General features: G+C 36.1%; 1 protein-coding gene across 3 annotated transcripts in view; it reads left to right on the top strand.

The window, feature by feature from the left end:
- Positions 1-14555, top strand: part of EXOC2 (exocyst complex component 2) — a 269142-nt gene that overhangs the window by 113564 nt on the left and 141023 nt on the right. For all 3 annotated transcript variants that reach the window (XR_010090747.1, XM_063451784.1, XM_063451783.1), the window contains 4 exons: positions 1312-1457; positions 2769-2850; positions 4509-4611; positions 6479-6597. Coding sequence is in view for 2 of the 3 variants with exons in the window: in XM_063451784.1 (XP_063307854.1) it covers positions 1312-1457; positions 2769-2850; positions 4509-4611; positions 6479-6597 (450 nt within the window). In the remaining variant the exon portion in view is untranslated. The remainder of the gene's footprint in view (positions 1-1311; positions 1458-2768; positions 2851-4508; positions 4612-6478; positions 6598-14555) is intronic.

Raw genomic sequence — 14555 nt, 5'->3', positions numbered from 1 at the left:
TTGTGTTAATCTAATTTTAAATAAAGCATACATTTGAAGGCACGCAGGCCTCAATAGAGATACATATGTAAATAAGACACCCAGATACATCATAGGCAGGTTCAAATTTTGCATTTTAACTTAAGGGATTTCCAAATACACATTGTAACGATATGTATTATGTTATTGTAAGATGGGGAGCATTCTCCAAAAGTTACCTCTATCTGTACCTTTCTGTGTTACTATACGTGATCCCGTACTATATGTATAATTAAATCTTTGCCCATCACTTATCGTATAAGTAAGGCTTGCTAGAGAGGACAGTGAAGAGAGGAATAGTTTATAGAGAAAGAATAAGAAAGAGAGTTCCCTTACCCGAGATACCGGGCCCCCTGTGTTGGTTATAATTTCTTATATCATTTATCATATACATGTTGCCATCATTAACTCACATCTCTATAGAATCACTTTTTGTATTTTTCAAGGATTTACTAAAATTTAAAATTTCCTGTCTAAGGTAATTGTCGCACTTAAAGGAATATGCTTAAAATTAGACATTTTCCTCTCCTTTCCTGTAGCTTGTATAGCAGAAACAAACAGCGGCTTTGCACAAGTAAAGGTTTTTACATCAGAGCTGTAAAATGCCAGCAGTGTTTTAACATTATTTGTATTAAACAATTATTTTAACTTGGCTGTGCTCTAATTCAGTGGGCCACCCACAGTGCTGACGAGAGAATATGGCACGCAAGCCACCCAGAGAGACTGATGTAATTTTTTCATCTTTGCTTAAACTATGGTCACTAGACCAGATAATGTAGAGACTTTCTGCTAGCAGTGATCAAAACGGCCCAAATCGGTTCCAGTTTTCCCTCTTATTTTCTTTACTTTTGGGTAAAGGAATAATTAAGATAATTCACGGGTAGAAAAATGTGAGCTATTTACAGACTATATAAACGTTCTCCTGTATAGTGTGATCACAATAGTACCTCTGTAACACTAGATAGGATCTATGTGTTAGGCCAGAATTTATTTTTTTCTGGAATGTTAATAATGTTTGCTACATTAAAAAAACAAAACAAAATATTAATGATGTCAATATTTGTAAAAACAAAGTTTACTATTTTTAAAAATTATTATTTTTTTTTTTTAGCGTGTGTATCTGTGTGTTGCAATGCTTTTAGAGACATCTCCAGTACTAAGCTGGTTGTAAAATATTAGTACGACCTTTTGCCATAACAATTAGCAATGCGCTTTGGAAATGACGCACAAGGGTGCTGTTACATTCTGTCTCTCTCTCCTTTTTAATTTGTAATAATTTGTGACTCTTACCAGGCGCAAGTACTACTGCTGACACCCTATTCCAGGAAGTTCTGGGTAGGAAAGATAAAGCAGACTCTACTCGGAATGCCCTGAATGTCCTGCAGCGCTTTAAATTCCTCTTCAACCTTTCGCTCAACATTGAAAAGAACATTCAAAAGGTATTTCCGTGTAAAAGGATTCTTTTTATGTTTTGGGGTTTTCACACATTTACATGTAATGCATATTTTTGACTGGGGGATTTTTGCTTTCCATCTCATAAAGTGATGTGAAGGGGATATTAATTTTTTTTTGTGATATGGAAACAGTAGCCATGTGATTCATTTCTTTAATGACATACCACCTAAACCAGCCCATGGGTACGATGTCAAAATGTGCATGTGCTTACAATAGTCATACAGTGTTGGAAATGACAGGTGAATAAAATAGCAATTTATGCTAATATACCCAGTCATTTGAACTAATATCTTTATGGCTCTCAGATGTGCCTTCCGAAGTCTAAAATCCTTTTGTAAATTGTGTATGAGTGTGAGTGCATAACAGAGATTCACAGGACTAAAATCTGCAGTAGGCATTGTATCATGAATTATTATTATTTATTTGTGCGTGCATGTGTTTTGGTTTTTTTTCCCAAGAGAATAATTCAAGACTACCGGCATGTTTATAAAAAAGTAAAACGAGACAAAACTTTTTTGCATCTGCTGCAATGAGGTCTGCATTTAAATGGGAAAAGTTACGTTTTTAGCAAATCCTGTCATTCTTATTATCAGTAAGGGATTGTTTTACGTTTTCCATAAGTCCTTGTGCAACAAGGACTTATGTGATCTGCATTTTTTTAGGACTGGCAGTAGTATAATTCACAACAACACACCTTAAGCTGAAGCTGCTGTTGATTTATGTCAGCTTTCCAATAATTTCATTCATCGTTTCTCATGAGAAGAATTCTAGACATTTATATACATGCAGTTGCTTTATAGATTTCTCTTATTGGTCTACTTCAAGCTGGGTCTGAATGTTTTTTCCCCAATGTTGACAACTATGTGGTTTCTGCCTTCTAGGTGCACCTCATATTTAAATATACTTATTCGTAATATAAATCACTGCAGATATTGGAACCTCTATGTATGGAGACAGGGACTGAGGACCTCTTTGCACCATATACTAAGAGAATTTGTTATGTCTAGTAAAATGTTTTTATTGACTTCTACATTTTATGTCAATACGTATAAATATTTGGTGAGTTTCTTAGACATGTACATTTTTTTCTCAAGCTTAAGCAAATAATATAGACTTCTTGTTTTACTCCAATGACCTAAAGTGATACATTATTTAAACAAATGAAGGCTTGTCTAACTTTTCACCTTAGTTGGATGTGCTACCTTTCTAATGTCAAATGAAAACAATGAATCTTCCTTTACACCATTTTATGTGCATCAACCACAACTGTTAACTGTTTTTATTTCCATCTAAAGGGTGATTATGATGTGGTCATTAATGACTATGAAAAAGCAAAGTCATTGTTTGGGAAGACTGAAGTCCAAGTGTTCAAGAAAGGTGAGTATTTGTGTTTCTGTGTGTGGTCTCACAGCTGTCTGCAATAGAAAAATACAATTTTATACCCATTCAGCTAAAGTCAGTCTCCACAACTGAATTTTATCCCGGTGTATCTGAAGGTTCCTTGTATTGTACAATGAATAGTAGTTAGGAGGCAGTCATTTTGTGAGTGTATATATGTAGGTGTTTGTGTGTGTGTGTGTGTACTTATTCACAATGTTTTTTTTCCCATTGTAAACCAAGCAAACAAAAAAATGGATAACTTCAGTGTTCCTTCCATTCTTATTCAGACAATGTATGTCCTAGTACTGCTCTAAGATAAAAAGAAAATCTCACTCTGTCTTCAATGTAATATAAAATAAATGTAACAGTGAAGTGACTGTATATAGTGCTACCTGTGGTTTCTGGAGAGAAAAAAAAATCATAATCCACTCAAAGTTAATCCTTTATTATAATGTTTCCAAAGCCCCTCAATGCTATTTCTTTACCATAATACACACTTCAGCTTTATGCATCCTGTCTCTCTCTCACACACAAAAAAGCTGCTACCCAAAAGTCCAGCTTCCACCATGCTGCCCTATTGATTCAACTCTGATCCTAACTCCAGTTATAGATACATTTTACTGAAACATGTATTATGGGTTCTGGAGACATCCATAAACTATGCAGCCTTTGGTCTTGTGACTCCAGATCCCTATGATGATATAATTTTCCCAGATTACATATTTCGCTGGTGTGTGTTTATACCATATATAATTCATTAAACAAATTGATTCAAATCTAGTTTTCCTTATTCATGCCATCCATTTTAAGCTATAAATGACTATTTCAAACCATGTGAGTGTCACACATCTAGATGAATTGGGTGCTGCCTCCCTTATGGGGTCTTACCTTCCTTTTGGTTTAAAGGACCAAAAGGAAGTTTAAAGGAAAACATACTCGTTTTCCTGGCACTATAGTGCCCTGAGGGTGCCCCCACCCTCAGGGTCCCCCTCCCGCCTGGCTCTGAAGAGAGGAAGGGGTTAAAATCTTACCTTTCTCCAACGCCGGACGGGGAGCTTTCCTCCTCCTCTCCTTCTTCCTAGCGACGTCATCGGCTGAATGCGCATGTGCGGCAGGAGCCGCGCGCGCATTCAGCCAGTCGCATAGGAAAGCATTTATAATGCTTTCCTATGGATGCTGGCGTCTTCTCACTGTGATTTTCACAGTGAGAAGCACGCAAGCGCCTCTAGCGGCTGTCAATGAGACAGCCACTAGAGGCTTTAGAGGCTGGATTAACCCTCATTGTAAACATAGCAGTTTCTCTGAAACTGCTATGTTTATTAAAAAAAAAAAGGGTTAATCCTAGCTGGACCAGGCACCCAGACCACTTCATTAAGCTGAAGTGGTCTGGGTGCCTATAGTGGTCCTTTAAGTGTTGAAGGACTGTTCCTTCCAACAAGGTTAATGTTGTTTGAGTAGAATTAAATCAAAATAGTGAACATTTTCATTTCAGGTTTTTATGCTCATTAATTCAGGTTAGTGATATCGTCAGGGCTTTTATTTCTAATAGAGAAGTAATCCTTCCATTTGCAGCTTGAATTTGGAAGAACCTCAATAGACAGGATTGGCTTTGCAGTTGATTTTTGTATATTTAAAGCACGTGTTTATATTCATAGTTTATGCTGAAGTTGAAACCCGAATTGAAGCTTTAAGGAAATTACTTTTGGCCAAGTTACTGGAAACACCATCTGCTCTGCTTGACCAAAAACGTTACATCAGGTAATATTACACTACTTTCTTTCTGTCATCCATGTTAAATTAAAAAAATTAAAAACCTCACTATTTGTAATGTCATAATATAACTGAAATACCTTTTGAAACTTTTAAGAAAATTCCTTTTTCTTATTTGGGGTTTCTTTTTTTTTTCCTTACTTAATTTAGTTTCTCAGAACACTTGTTTTTTTTTTTTTGTGTTTGTTTTTGAAACATTTTTTTTCCCCAGTACATATACAGTTCGAGTATAGTAGAACTGAAATGTAGCATAGTGGAATTTAGTATAGTACAGTTACAAATAATGTACATATTTAGACAGAATATTTCTAAAATGATTTCATACAATCATTTTATAAACAGTGACATTATAGGATATGTAAGACACATATTGCCCTTTTACCAAAGAGGCAGTGATGCATTCTTTTGCTTTCCTATATAAATATTTTGTATCTTCTTACGTTGCTAGATACAGTAGTTCAGCATCTTCATCATTTGTTCTGCTTCCTTCTACAAAATCAAGATGTCCCTGTTGGGTAGCAGTTTCTTGCCAATATCAATTATTCTACAGCTGTAGCATCTTTGTGTAATATAACTACCAACATTCCAGCCAGGGCAGGACTGGCTTACCAATATACCTTAAGGGATTTGTCAAAAGACTGCTTTTCAGCATGTTTTATTCTTAAAAATTCTGTCACTTTTGGGTTTCTCCTGGACCCAAACCTCTCTGTAACCTCCTAAGCTTTCCAACGCGGTCTTTTTCACTGCGGTCCAGATTTGCTTACAACTTTTAATGATCTTCCAGTCTTTTATGTAATCTGTAATTGAATGGTCCCGTTGGGTGCCCAAAACACTGCCCCGACCATAAGAACTAAGGATGATTGCAATGCTTTTGTACATTGCCGTTGTGATCATATGAGACTCAATGCTGTGGGAGGTAAGTAAAGGGGTTGACCACAATTGGCAGAGTAGACCGTTGAAGCTCTTCAATATGAACCATTGCACTGACAATGTTTGTCTATGTAGAAATTATGTGCTGGATTTTATGCACCGGTTAAAGCTGAAATGCCGAAACTCATTAGTAGACCACATACTTTGGGCCATATAATGTATTTTAAAAAGTCCGCATTTGCCTGGTAGTTGAATAGATAGACATAATAAGGTGAAAAGCCGGAATTTTCTTTTCTTATTTATCAAGGCTTCTTACATTTTCCTTGAATTTTGGAACCAGTGTCAAATGTTAGGAACCAGACAAAATTTTCATGAATCCCTTGAGTGCCAGAGTTATGTCAAGACAAAACATACTCTTACACACTTAATTAGCCATACGGTCACATACCTTAAGGTTGTAAAATGCTTGGTGAGTCTGCAGGTCAATCATTTACTGGTGGTCTAGTGTGCAGAACTGGTAACCTGTAAATATGAAATTACTGGTATTCATGGGCGACTCGCCCAAAAGTGTGTTTCATAAGGGGATATTTCAATGAGGAAGTGTGTAGAATGAATACATTTTTTACTTTTTGAAGTGGAATCTAGCCGTTGTTTGTTTTTTGGACCATGTGATAGCCTTAAATAAAGATTGTCAAAACAGTCACTGTTATTCAATAGTAAATTAGTAAATAAAGATATAAACTCATATTCTGGCTCAAAAAGGGAGCAAAAGGAAGATATTTTGCAAAACTGTGTAATGTAATGTAAATTAATGTTAACATGAATTTGACGTATTTGACAAGAACATCTAGAAAATATGAGTTTTATTGCATATCATTTTGGTCTCTATGGAATTCATAAAAAAATATTATAAACATAGCTGAGAAAACATGTATTATGCTTATGCATTCCAGTATAAAACTGATCGTTGTTTATCCTATTGCAGATACCTTTCCGATCTCCATGCTCCTGATGACCCAGCTTGGCAATGTATTGGAGCCCAGCACAAATGGATTGTTCAGCTGATGCACAGTTGTAAGGATGGCTACATTAAAGAACTTAAAGGTAAGGACAACCATGTGTGCAACTGTGTGTGTTTTTTACGTGATATGCCTGACATTTCAAAGGGCAGATCGTGTTTAGAATCCTACTACATGGATGGTGACGTAATTTGTGGTTTATGCAATGTTCCGTATATACTCGAGTATAAGCCGAGTTTTTCAGCACATTTTTTGTGCTGAAAAACCGGAACTCGGCTTATACTCGAGTCAATAGTCTGTATTATGGCAATTTGCATTGCCATAATACAGACTGAGGGAGAGGGGGCTGGCAGAGATCTTACTTACCCGTCCTGCAGCTCCTGTCAGCTCCCTCCTCCTCTGCGCCGTCCTTTCAGCACCTCGGTCAGCTCCCAGTGTAAGTCTCGCAAGAGCCGCGGCTCTCCCGAGATTTACACTGGGAGCTGACAGAAGAGCTGAACGGACGGCGCGGAGGAGGAGGGAGCTGACAGGAGCTGCAGGACGGGTAAGTAAGATCTCTGCCAGCCCCCTCTCCCCCCCACTGAACTGCCAATGCTGGACCACCAGGGAAGGTGCCCCCCTCCCTGCCATGTATCAAGCAGGGAGGGGGGACGAAAATAAAAATAATAATTAAATAAAAAATACCGGTAATAAGAAGAAATAATAATGGAAAAAAATATATTAAAATAATAAAAAATAATAATAAATAAAATAATAAAATTGCCCACCCCCCTACCACTGCAACACACACACACACACACACACTGCACACATACACACACACTGCACACATACACACACACTGCACTCATACACACACACTGCACTCATACACACACACTGCACTCATACACACACACTGCACTCATACACACACACTGCACTCATACACATACACACACACTGCACTCATACACATACACACACACTGCACTCATACACACACACACTGCACTCATACACACACACGCTGCACACACACACACGCTGCACACACACACGCTGCACTCATACACACACACTGCACTCATACACACACACACTGCATTCATACACACACACTGCATTCATTATACACACACTGTAAATAAATATTCAATTAATATATTTTTTTAGGATCTAATTTTATTTAGAAATTTACCAGTAGCTGCTGCATTTCCCACCCTAGTCTTATACTCGAGTCAATAAGTTTTCCCAGTTTTTTTGGGTAAAATTAGGGGCCTCGGCTTATATTCGGGTCGGCTTATACTCGAGTATATACGGTAATGAATGAGTAAAAATAGTCTCTGTACAGTTTTGGGATCTTAATCCCAGGCAGAATCTGGACATACATGTCCCAATCTGCACATGATTAGTTGGAGTTATATACAAGTCACAATTGCTGCCTTTTAACCCCTTAAGGACGGCGGGCGTTCTATGCCGTCCTTAAGGAACCGGCTCTAAACGCCGGAGGGCGGCATAGAACGCCCAAACAATCATTTCTACTTACCCGGTTGCCTGCAATCCCAAGCTGGCGATCGCGGTATGGGGACTCACCTGGGAGCCCAGGGAGTCCCCCTCCATCCTCTTCGGCCCCCCTGGGCCATGTGATCGCGAGGTCCTTGCGTCCAAGGCATTGCCAGCAGGGGGAGTGCCTGTAATGACAGGTACTCCCCCTGCTGTCTGAAAAAAAAGTAATTAAAGTTTAAAACAGTGTAAAATAACATTATATGTCTTAGATCATATATATATATTTATTATATATATGATCTAAGTATATATAATTATATATATATATATATATATATATATATATACACATAAATATACATACACTGTCTAAGTGTATTTTAATATTAATATATACATATATATATAATTATAAATATATATTAATATCAAAATACACGTACAATGATATTGATTAAATATTTATATAATTTTCATTATATATATATATAGATTTATATATAATATAAAATCTGTAAATACATTAAAAAATTAAATTAAAATAAAATACGTGGGGGTACTGTTTTACTCGGAAGACTTCGCTGAACACAAATATTAGTGTTTCAAAACAGTAACATGTATTACAACGACGATATTGTCAGTGAAAGTGACATTTTTTGCATTTTTCACACCCAAATGGCACGTTTTACGGTTTTGAAACACTAATATTTGTGTTCAGTGAAGTCTCCCAAAGATAACAGTACCCCTCATGTACAGGTTTTATGGTGTTTTCAAAAGGTAGAGAGTCAAATATAAGACTTGCGTCAAAATTGACGTTCAAATTTGTTTTTTGCATTTTGGAAGTAACACTAACTTTGGCCAGTGTTTGTGACAAAGTGGCTACTAAAAAAGACTGGGCATACCCCATTTGCAATACTTTGGGTTGTCTACTATTGCAAATGGTATGCCATCATGGTGGTAATTCTCATTCCTGGGCTACCATACGGTCTCAAAGGCAACATAACCAATCTGGCGAATTTCAATGTGAAAAAACTGAAATATGTAACATGCTATATTTGACCCTGTAACTTCCCAAAACACCATAAAACCTGTACATAGGGGGTACTGCTTTACACGTGAGACATCGCTGAATACAAATATGTGTATTTTATTGCAGTAAAATCAAACAGTATTAGGACTTTCACAGTTAGAACGTCACGTAGAACTAAACATTTTTGAAAAATTCTTATTTTCTCCCATTTTTTGTAATATTTTATTCATATTAAATTATGTTTTATACCTAAATATTTGATGTTAAATGAAAGCCCTGTTTCCTCTGAATAAAATGATGTATAATAAGTGTAGGTGCACATAATATGAAAGAGGTGAATTACGCCCTTGAACAGACATATAGCGCAAATTCAAGTTTTTGTTTACGTTTTGTTTTGATCACAACTCAGTCTTTGGCTCAGTCCTTAAGGGGTTAAATGAAGGCAACTGAAGTAGCTGCTGTATGGGATTGCAACTCCCACTAATCTCGGAGAAACAACACAATCCAAAGTACAAGGAATGGAAGCAAGATGGTGAGAGCACAGTTCTGATGAACGTATTATAATATAGGGAAAATATGGGTGTAATTACTCATGGGTTAGAGAGCAATCTATCCAACATTGAAGAGATTGCCAAGTACGTGTAGAATAGTTTTTAGAGCTTCAAAAAGTGGGCAGTTTGAGACAAAAGAAAAAGAATAACTGAAGGAGAAGGAATGTGATCATGGGAAAAGTAGAGTCTGCAGATGGTATGAGTGTCTCTGGAATTCCAGATCTGGGCACTTTGTTTTTTGTTTTTGTTTTGTTTTTTTTTTCATTTCATTATTTATTATTTTTCGAAAAATTATCACAATAGACAATAAAAGACTTACATTTAAAAATATAAACAAAAGACAATAGAACAATAAATACATTCCGACAGTTCTAGCACTCTAAGATACCATTTTTTTTATTTATTACCCTTAATTATCACCTTATTTATAAATTAGACGACATACCAAATTTAGTGTCTTCACTTCGACTTGAAAGAACCTTAAGTAGCTATTCACTGTCTATGACAAACCATGTAAACATAAAAACAAACAAACATAAAGTCATACTGTGCCGAGATCTATAAATCCTGACAGATAGTGCCTTACTATAGGGGTTGATATTTTCCCCTTTTCTTTTCCCTTTTCTGCTACTTTCTCTCTTTTCTTCTCCCTTTTTTTTTTTTTTAAATAAAATTTACGCTATAAATAGCCAAAAGACGGCTTTATATAGAGATGCAAAATATAGAAACATTACAACCTTATGAATATATCAACAGTGTTAGCTCTCTAAGATGTAAAGTTATTAAGACATTTTTCTAATCTGTCTCTATATTCATTAGGTATTTGTCATACTAAGTTTATCGTCATTGATTCTTCTCAAATTTGTTTTATTATTATTCACTACTTGTATTTAACAGTAATGTCCAATATACATACTGTGCTTAGATCGAATAATAGATACTATTATTTTCCTTATGTAGGGCTTAATTTTTTTACCCATTCTTCAGTTATCTTGTCTCAGGATTCCAATCTCCATTTTGCAATGGTTCAGGACCTGATCTTTTATCATATCCCAAGAGGGGGAATCAGATCATTTCCAGTATCTCGCTAATGTTGCTTTAGTCTCCGTTAAGATGTGAATCCCTATATCTTTTTTGCTTCTTGAAATTCTAGGCCAACCCAAATGTAGTACAAAAGACCTACAGGTAAAGTCAAGATCTACTTTTCTCACCTCTTGACAAAATGTTGCTACTTTATTCCATAGTTGACTTAGGTTTGGGCAAGACCACCAGATGTGGACATAGTCTGCTCTAGATGAGCCACATCTCCAACACTTATATTGAGAGGATGGGTACATTTTTGCCAATTTAGTGGGGACATAATGCCATCTATTAATGATCTTATAATGACTTTCAGTTGAATTTAAACAATGAATAGCCTTAGTTACGGCATTATTATCATTTATCCACTAATTTCTTGTAATAGTAACCTGTAGGTCTTTTTCCCAAGATACAAGGGCTGGTAATATTGGGCTTGATTTATATAATTTATATAATTTAGCACAATGTGATACTAAATTTGTATTACTTTTAGAATTAATTAGATTCATGAATAGATGTAATCCTTCAGATGACTCTATGACCCTATGTTTGTGTAAAAAATGCTTTATCCTTAAATATCTAAAATTCTCTCTATAGGGAAGAGAAAATAACTGCCTAATGTCCTCAAAAGACATAATTTGATTCTGTTGCATTATTTGATCTATATTATTAATACCATTAGACGTCCAGGTTTTTATATTTAAATCTTCTATATTGACTGTCAAAATGTTGAAAGGTATATCCGTAATAATTTTATCCAGTATCTTAAGTCTCTTTTTCAAATTTTTCCACTGCAATAATAAATTATCCATAATTAGGCCTATGTTTATGTTATTTCTCTTTTGTAGACTCCAAAATATAGCTGATAAGTCTGGAGATCCCAGTCTTGTAGCTTCTATTTTTGCCCAGGCTTCCTCTGCGGAGCTCTCCTTTAACAATATAATTAAATGAGCCAATGCGCATGTCTCATATGTCTCTAGAATATCTGGGACCCCCAACCCATCCTTTTTGGAATTCATATTTAGTATTTTTTTATTCACCCTCGTTTTTTTTTCAGCCATATAAACTTCTCAAAAGCTGTCTGTATCATTGTAAGCCATGGTTTTGGAATTTTAAGAGGTATCATGCGGAATATATAGCTCCATTTGGGCATTAAGTATGATTTTACAACATTTATTCTCCCAATCCATGATATCTCTGCAGTTCTTAAGTCTTTAAGTTGTTTATTTATTTGTTTCATCATAGGGAGAATATTGTTCTCTATGATTTTATTTGGGTTACTTGTTATTTTAATACCTAGATATTGCAAATGTTTCTTAGCCCAAGCGAAGTCATATTTATTCCCAATCTTCCCTCTATCTTCCTTACTTAGATTTTTTGCTAATATAGTTGTTTTATCTACATTCAACTTGAGATTGGAGTAATTTCCAAATTCAGTTATAACTTTCATCAATTCATCCAATGATGGTACAGGATCTGTAATGGAGATTAGGACATCGTCCGCATATAGTGATAATTTGTAGTCTTCTTGACCTATTCTGACTCCTTTAATCTTTAGGTTTTCCCTAATTTCACAGGCTAGAGGTTCGATATATAACAAATAAAGCAGCGGCGAGAGAGGGCATCCCTGTCTCGTCCTATTGCTTATTTTAAACCAGTCAGATATTATACCTATCCCTATAGTTCTAGTCCTTGGGTAAGGCCATTACAGCGTCCATTAGCCAGCCACCAAAACCAAAAGCCTTCATAGATGCTATCAGGAAGTCCCACCTGACCCTATCAAAGGCCTTCTCTGCGTCCAATGACAGGGCCAGAAATGGGACTCCTGAGTCGTTAGTGCTATATAGAATATCGATTATTTTTCTCACAATATTGCAGGAGAGTCTACCTTTTATGAAACTGACCTGATCTTTATGAATTAAATAAGGTAAGACGGTTTGCATCCTGTTAGCTAGGATGCTAGCATATATCTTTATATCCGAATGTAGCAGAGAAATAGGTCTATAACTTCTTACTTGATCTGGTGGTTTATCTGGCTTATGTATAGGGATAATATCTGCATATAGCATTTCCTCCGGGATGACCTTTTCCTCCACAATCTTATTAAATACATTTTTCAAATGGACCACCAATTCTTCCTTAAATTGCTTATAGAATATATTAGGATAGCCATCCGGGCCTGGAGTTTTATTCTTTTTTAACGTATCTATTTCCTCCTTAATCTCTAATTCAGTGAAAGGTTTGTTGATACTATTAACCTGTTCTGCTGATAGCTGTTTCATCTTTTTATTTTTAAAATATGTTTCTGGATTGTTAAATTGGTTAGGCAAGTTATATAGCTCTTGATAAAAAAGAGCTAAATGCTTTAACAACTTTTTCAGGGGTTAGTTGTGGCCCTTCCTCAGTTATAATTTTCTGTATCATCGTGGCCATTCTATATCCTTTAACTTTATTTGTAAGCATTTTATATGCCCGGTTACCTCTGTAATACCATTTTATTCTTAAGCGTTCCAATTTTTTGGAGGTTTGCTGCCATATAATTTAATTAATATTATCTTTAATTTTATCTATTTTCTCACTCATTTGTTTGGAGGGATTATCTTTATTAAGCCTTGTTAAAGCATTTAAAGAAATATATAGGTCTTACAAGGAGGAACTTCTACTCTTATTTCTTATTGAACCCATTTTGATAAAGTGCCCTCTCAGAACTGCCTTATAGGTGCACCATACTATTACATCTGATATACATTTATTTTGGTTATCTTCAAAGAAACATTTTGTTAATTCTTTTACTTTCTCTATTTCTTGAGGATTTTTTAATAAGAGATCATTTAGCCTCCAACTGTTCCTTATTTTATTATCTGGGCTTATATTAAGGTCTAATATAACCGGGTTATGGTCTGACCAAGTGACTTCCTGAATTGGAACCTTCTTTATCTTAAGTGATATCTCTACTGTACCCAAGAATAGATCTAACCTTGAATATGTATAATGAACTTTTGAAAAGCAAGTAAATTCCTTTTCTTGGGGGTGGTAAATTCTCCATATATATCAGGGCCGGACTGGGAGAAAAATTAGGCCCGGGCATTTTTTTAGCACAGTGGCCCACTAAGAAGGGGGCGGGGCAGAGAGGGTGTGTTTTGTCATCACCAATGACAAACATGCCCCTCTCAAAGTGAGCGTTGGGTCAATCATCTTCCAGGGCAGAGCTTTGCTAAAGAGCTCTAGCACGAGAAAAAAAAAACCTGTATTTGTTCTGCACAGTGCAAGCAAATTTAATAACATGCTTGCACTGTGTTTCCTTGCAACTTGTCTCTGGTGTCTCTATAAATGGATACCAGGAGATAAAAGGGCCAGGAAAGAGTATTGTGCATGTGTTTGGAGCCTGCTTGTGGGATTGTGTGTGTCTAGAGTGAGCTGATTGTGGTGTGGTATTGTGTAATAAGGTCGGTTTTAGTCGTGTTGTGTTTGTGGTGTAATGTAATGCATATGTGGCTAGGGGCTGTAGAGAATGTGTGTATAGGGGATGTAGTAAGTGTGTGCGTATATAGGTGAAGTAGTGTTTGTAGAGAGGGTGTGTTTAGGGGTGTAGCATGTGTTTGTTTATAAGGGATCCAGAGTGTGTATGTTAGGAATGTAGTGTGTGTGTGTGTGTTTGTGTGTGTATACAGGAGTCTAGTGTGTGTTTGAAGGACCCAGAATGTGTAGGAGAGCTAGTGAGTGTATGTATATAACGGAATCAGAGTGTATATAGGGATCTAGTGTGTGTATATGATCCAGAGTTGGGTAAGGGATCTAGTGTGTGTCTGGAATGTAAAGTGTTTAGGGGTGCAATATGTGTGCGAGGGGTTCAGTGTGTGAGAGGAGTGCGGTAGTGTGTGTGTTTGAAAGTAT

The sequence above is a fragment of the Pelobates fuscus genome, chromosome 4 (genome assembly GCF_036172605.1).
Source record: "Pelobates fuscus isolate aPelFus1 chromosome 4, aPelFus1.pri, whole genome shotgun sequence".
Classification (NCBI taxonomy): Eukaryota; Metazoa; Chordata; class Amphibia; order Anura; family Pelobatidae; genus Pelobates; species Pelobates fuscus.
Note: the sequence above shows the minus strand (reverse complement) of the source record. Positions and strands in the feature narration are given on the sequence as shown.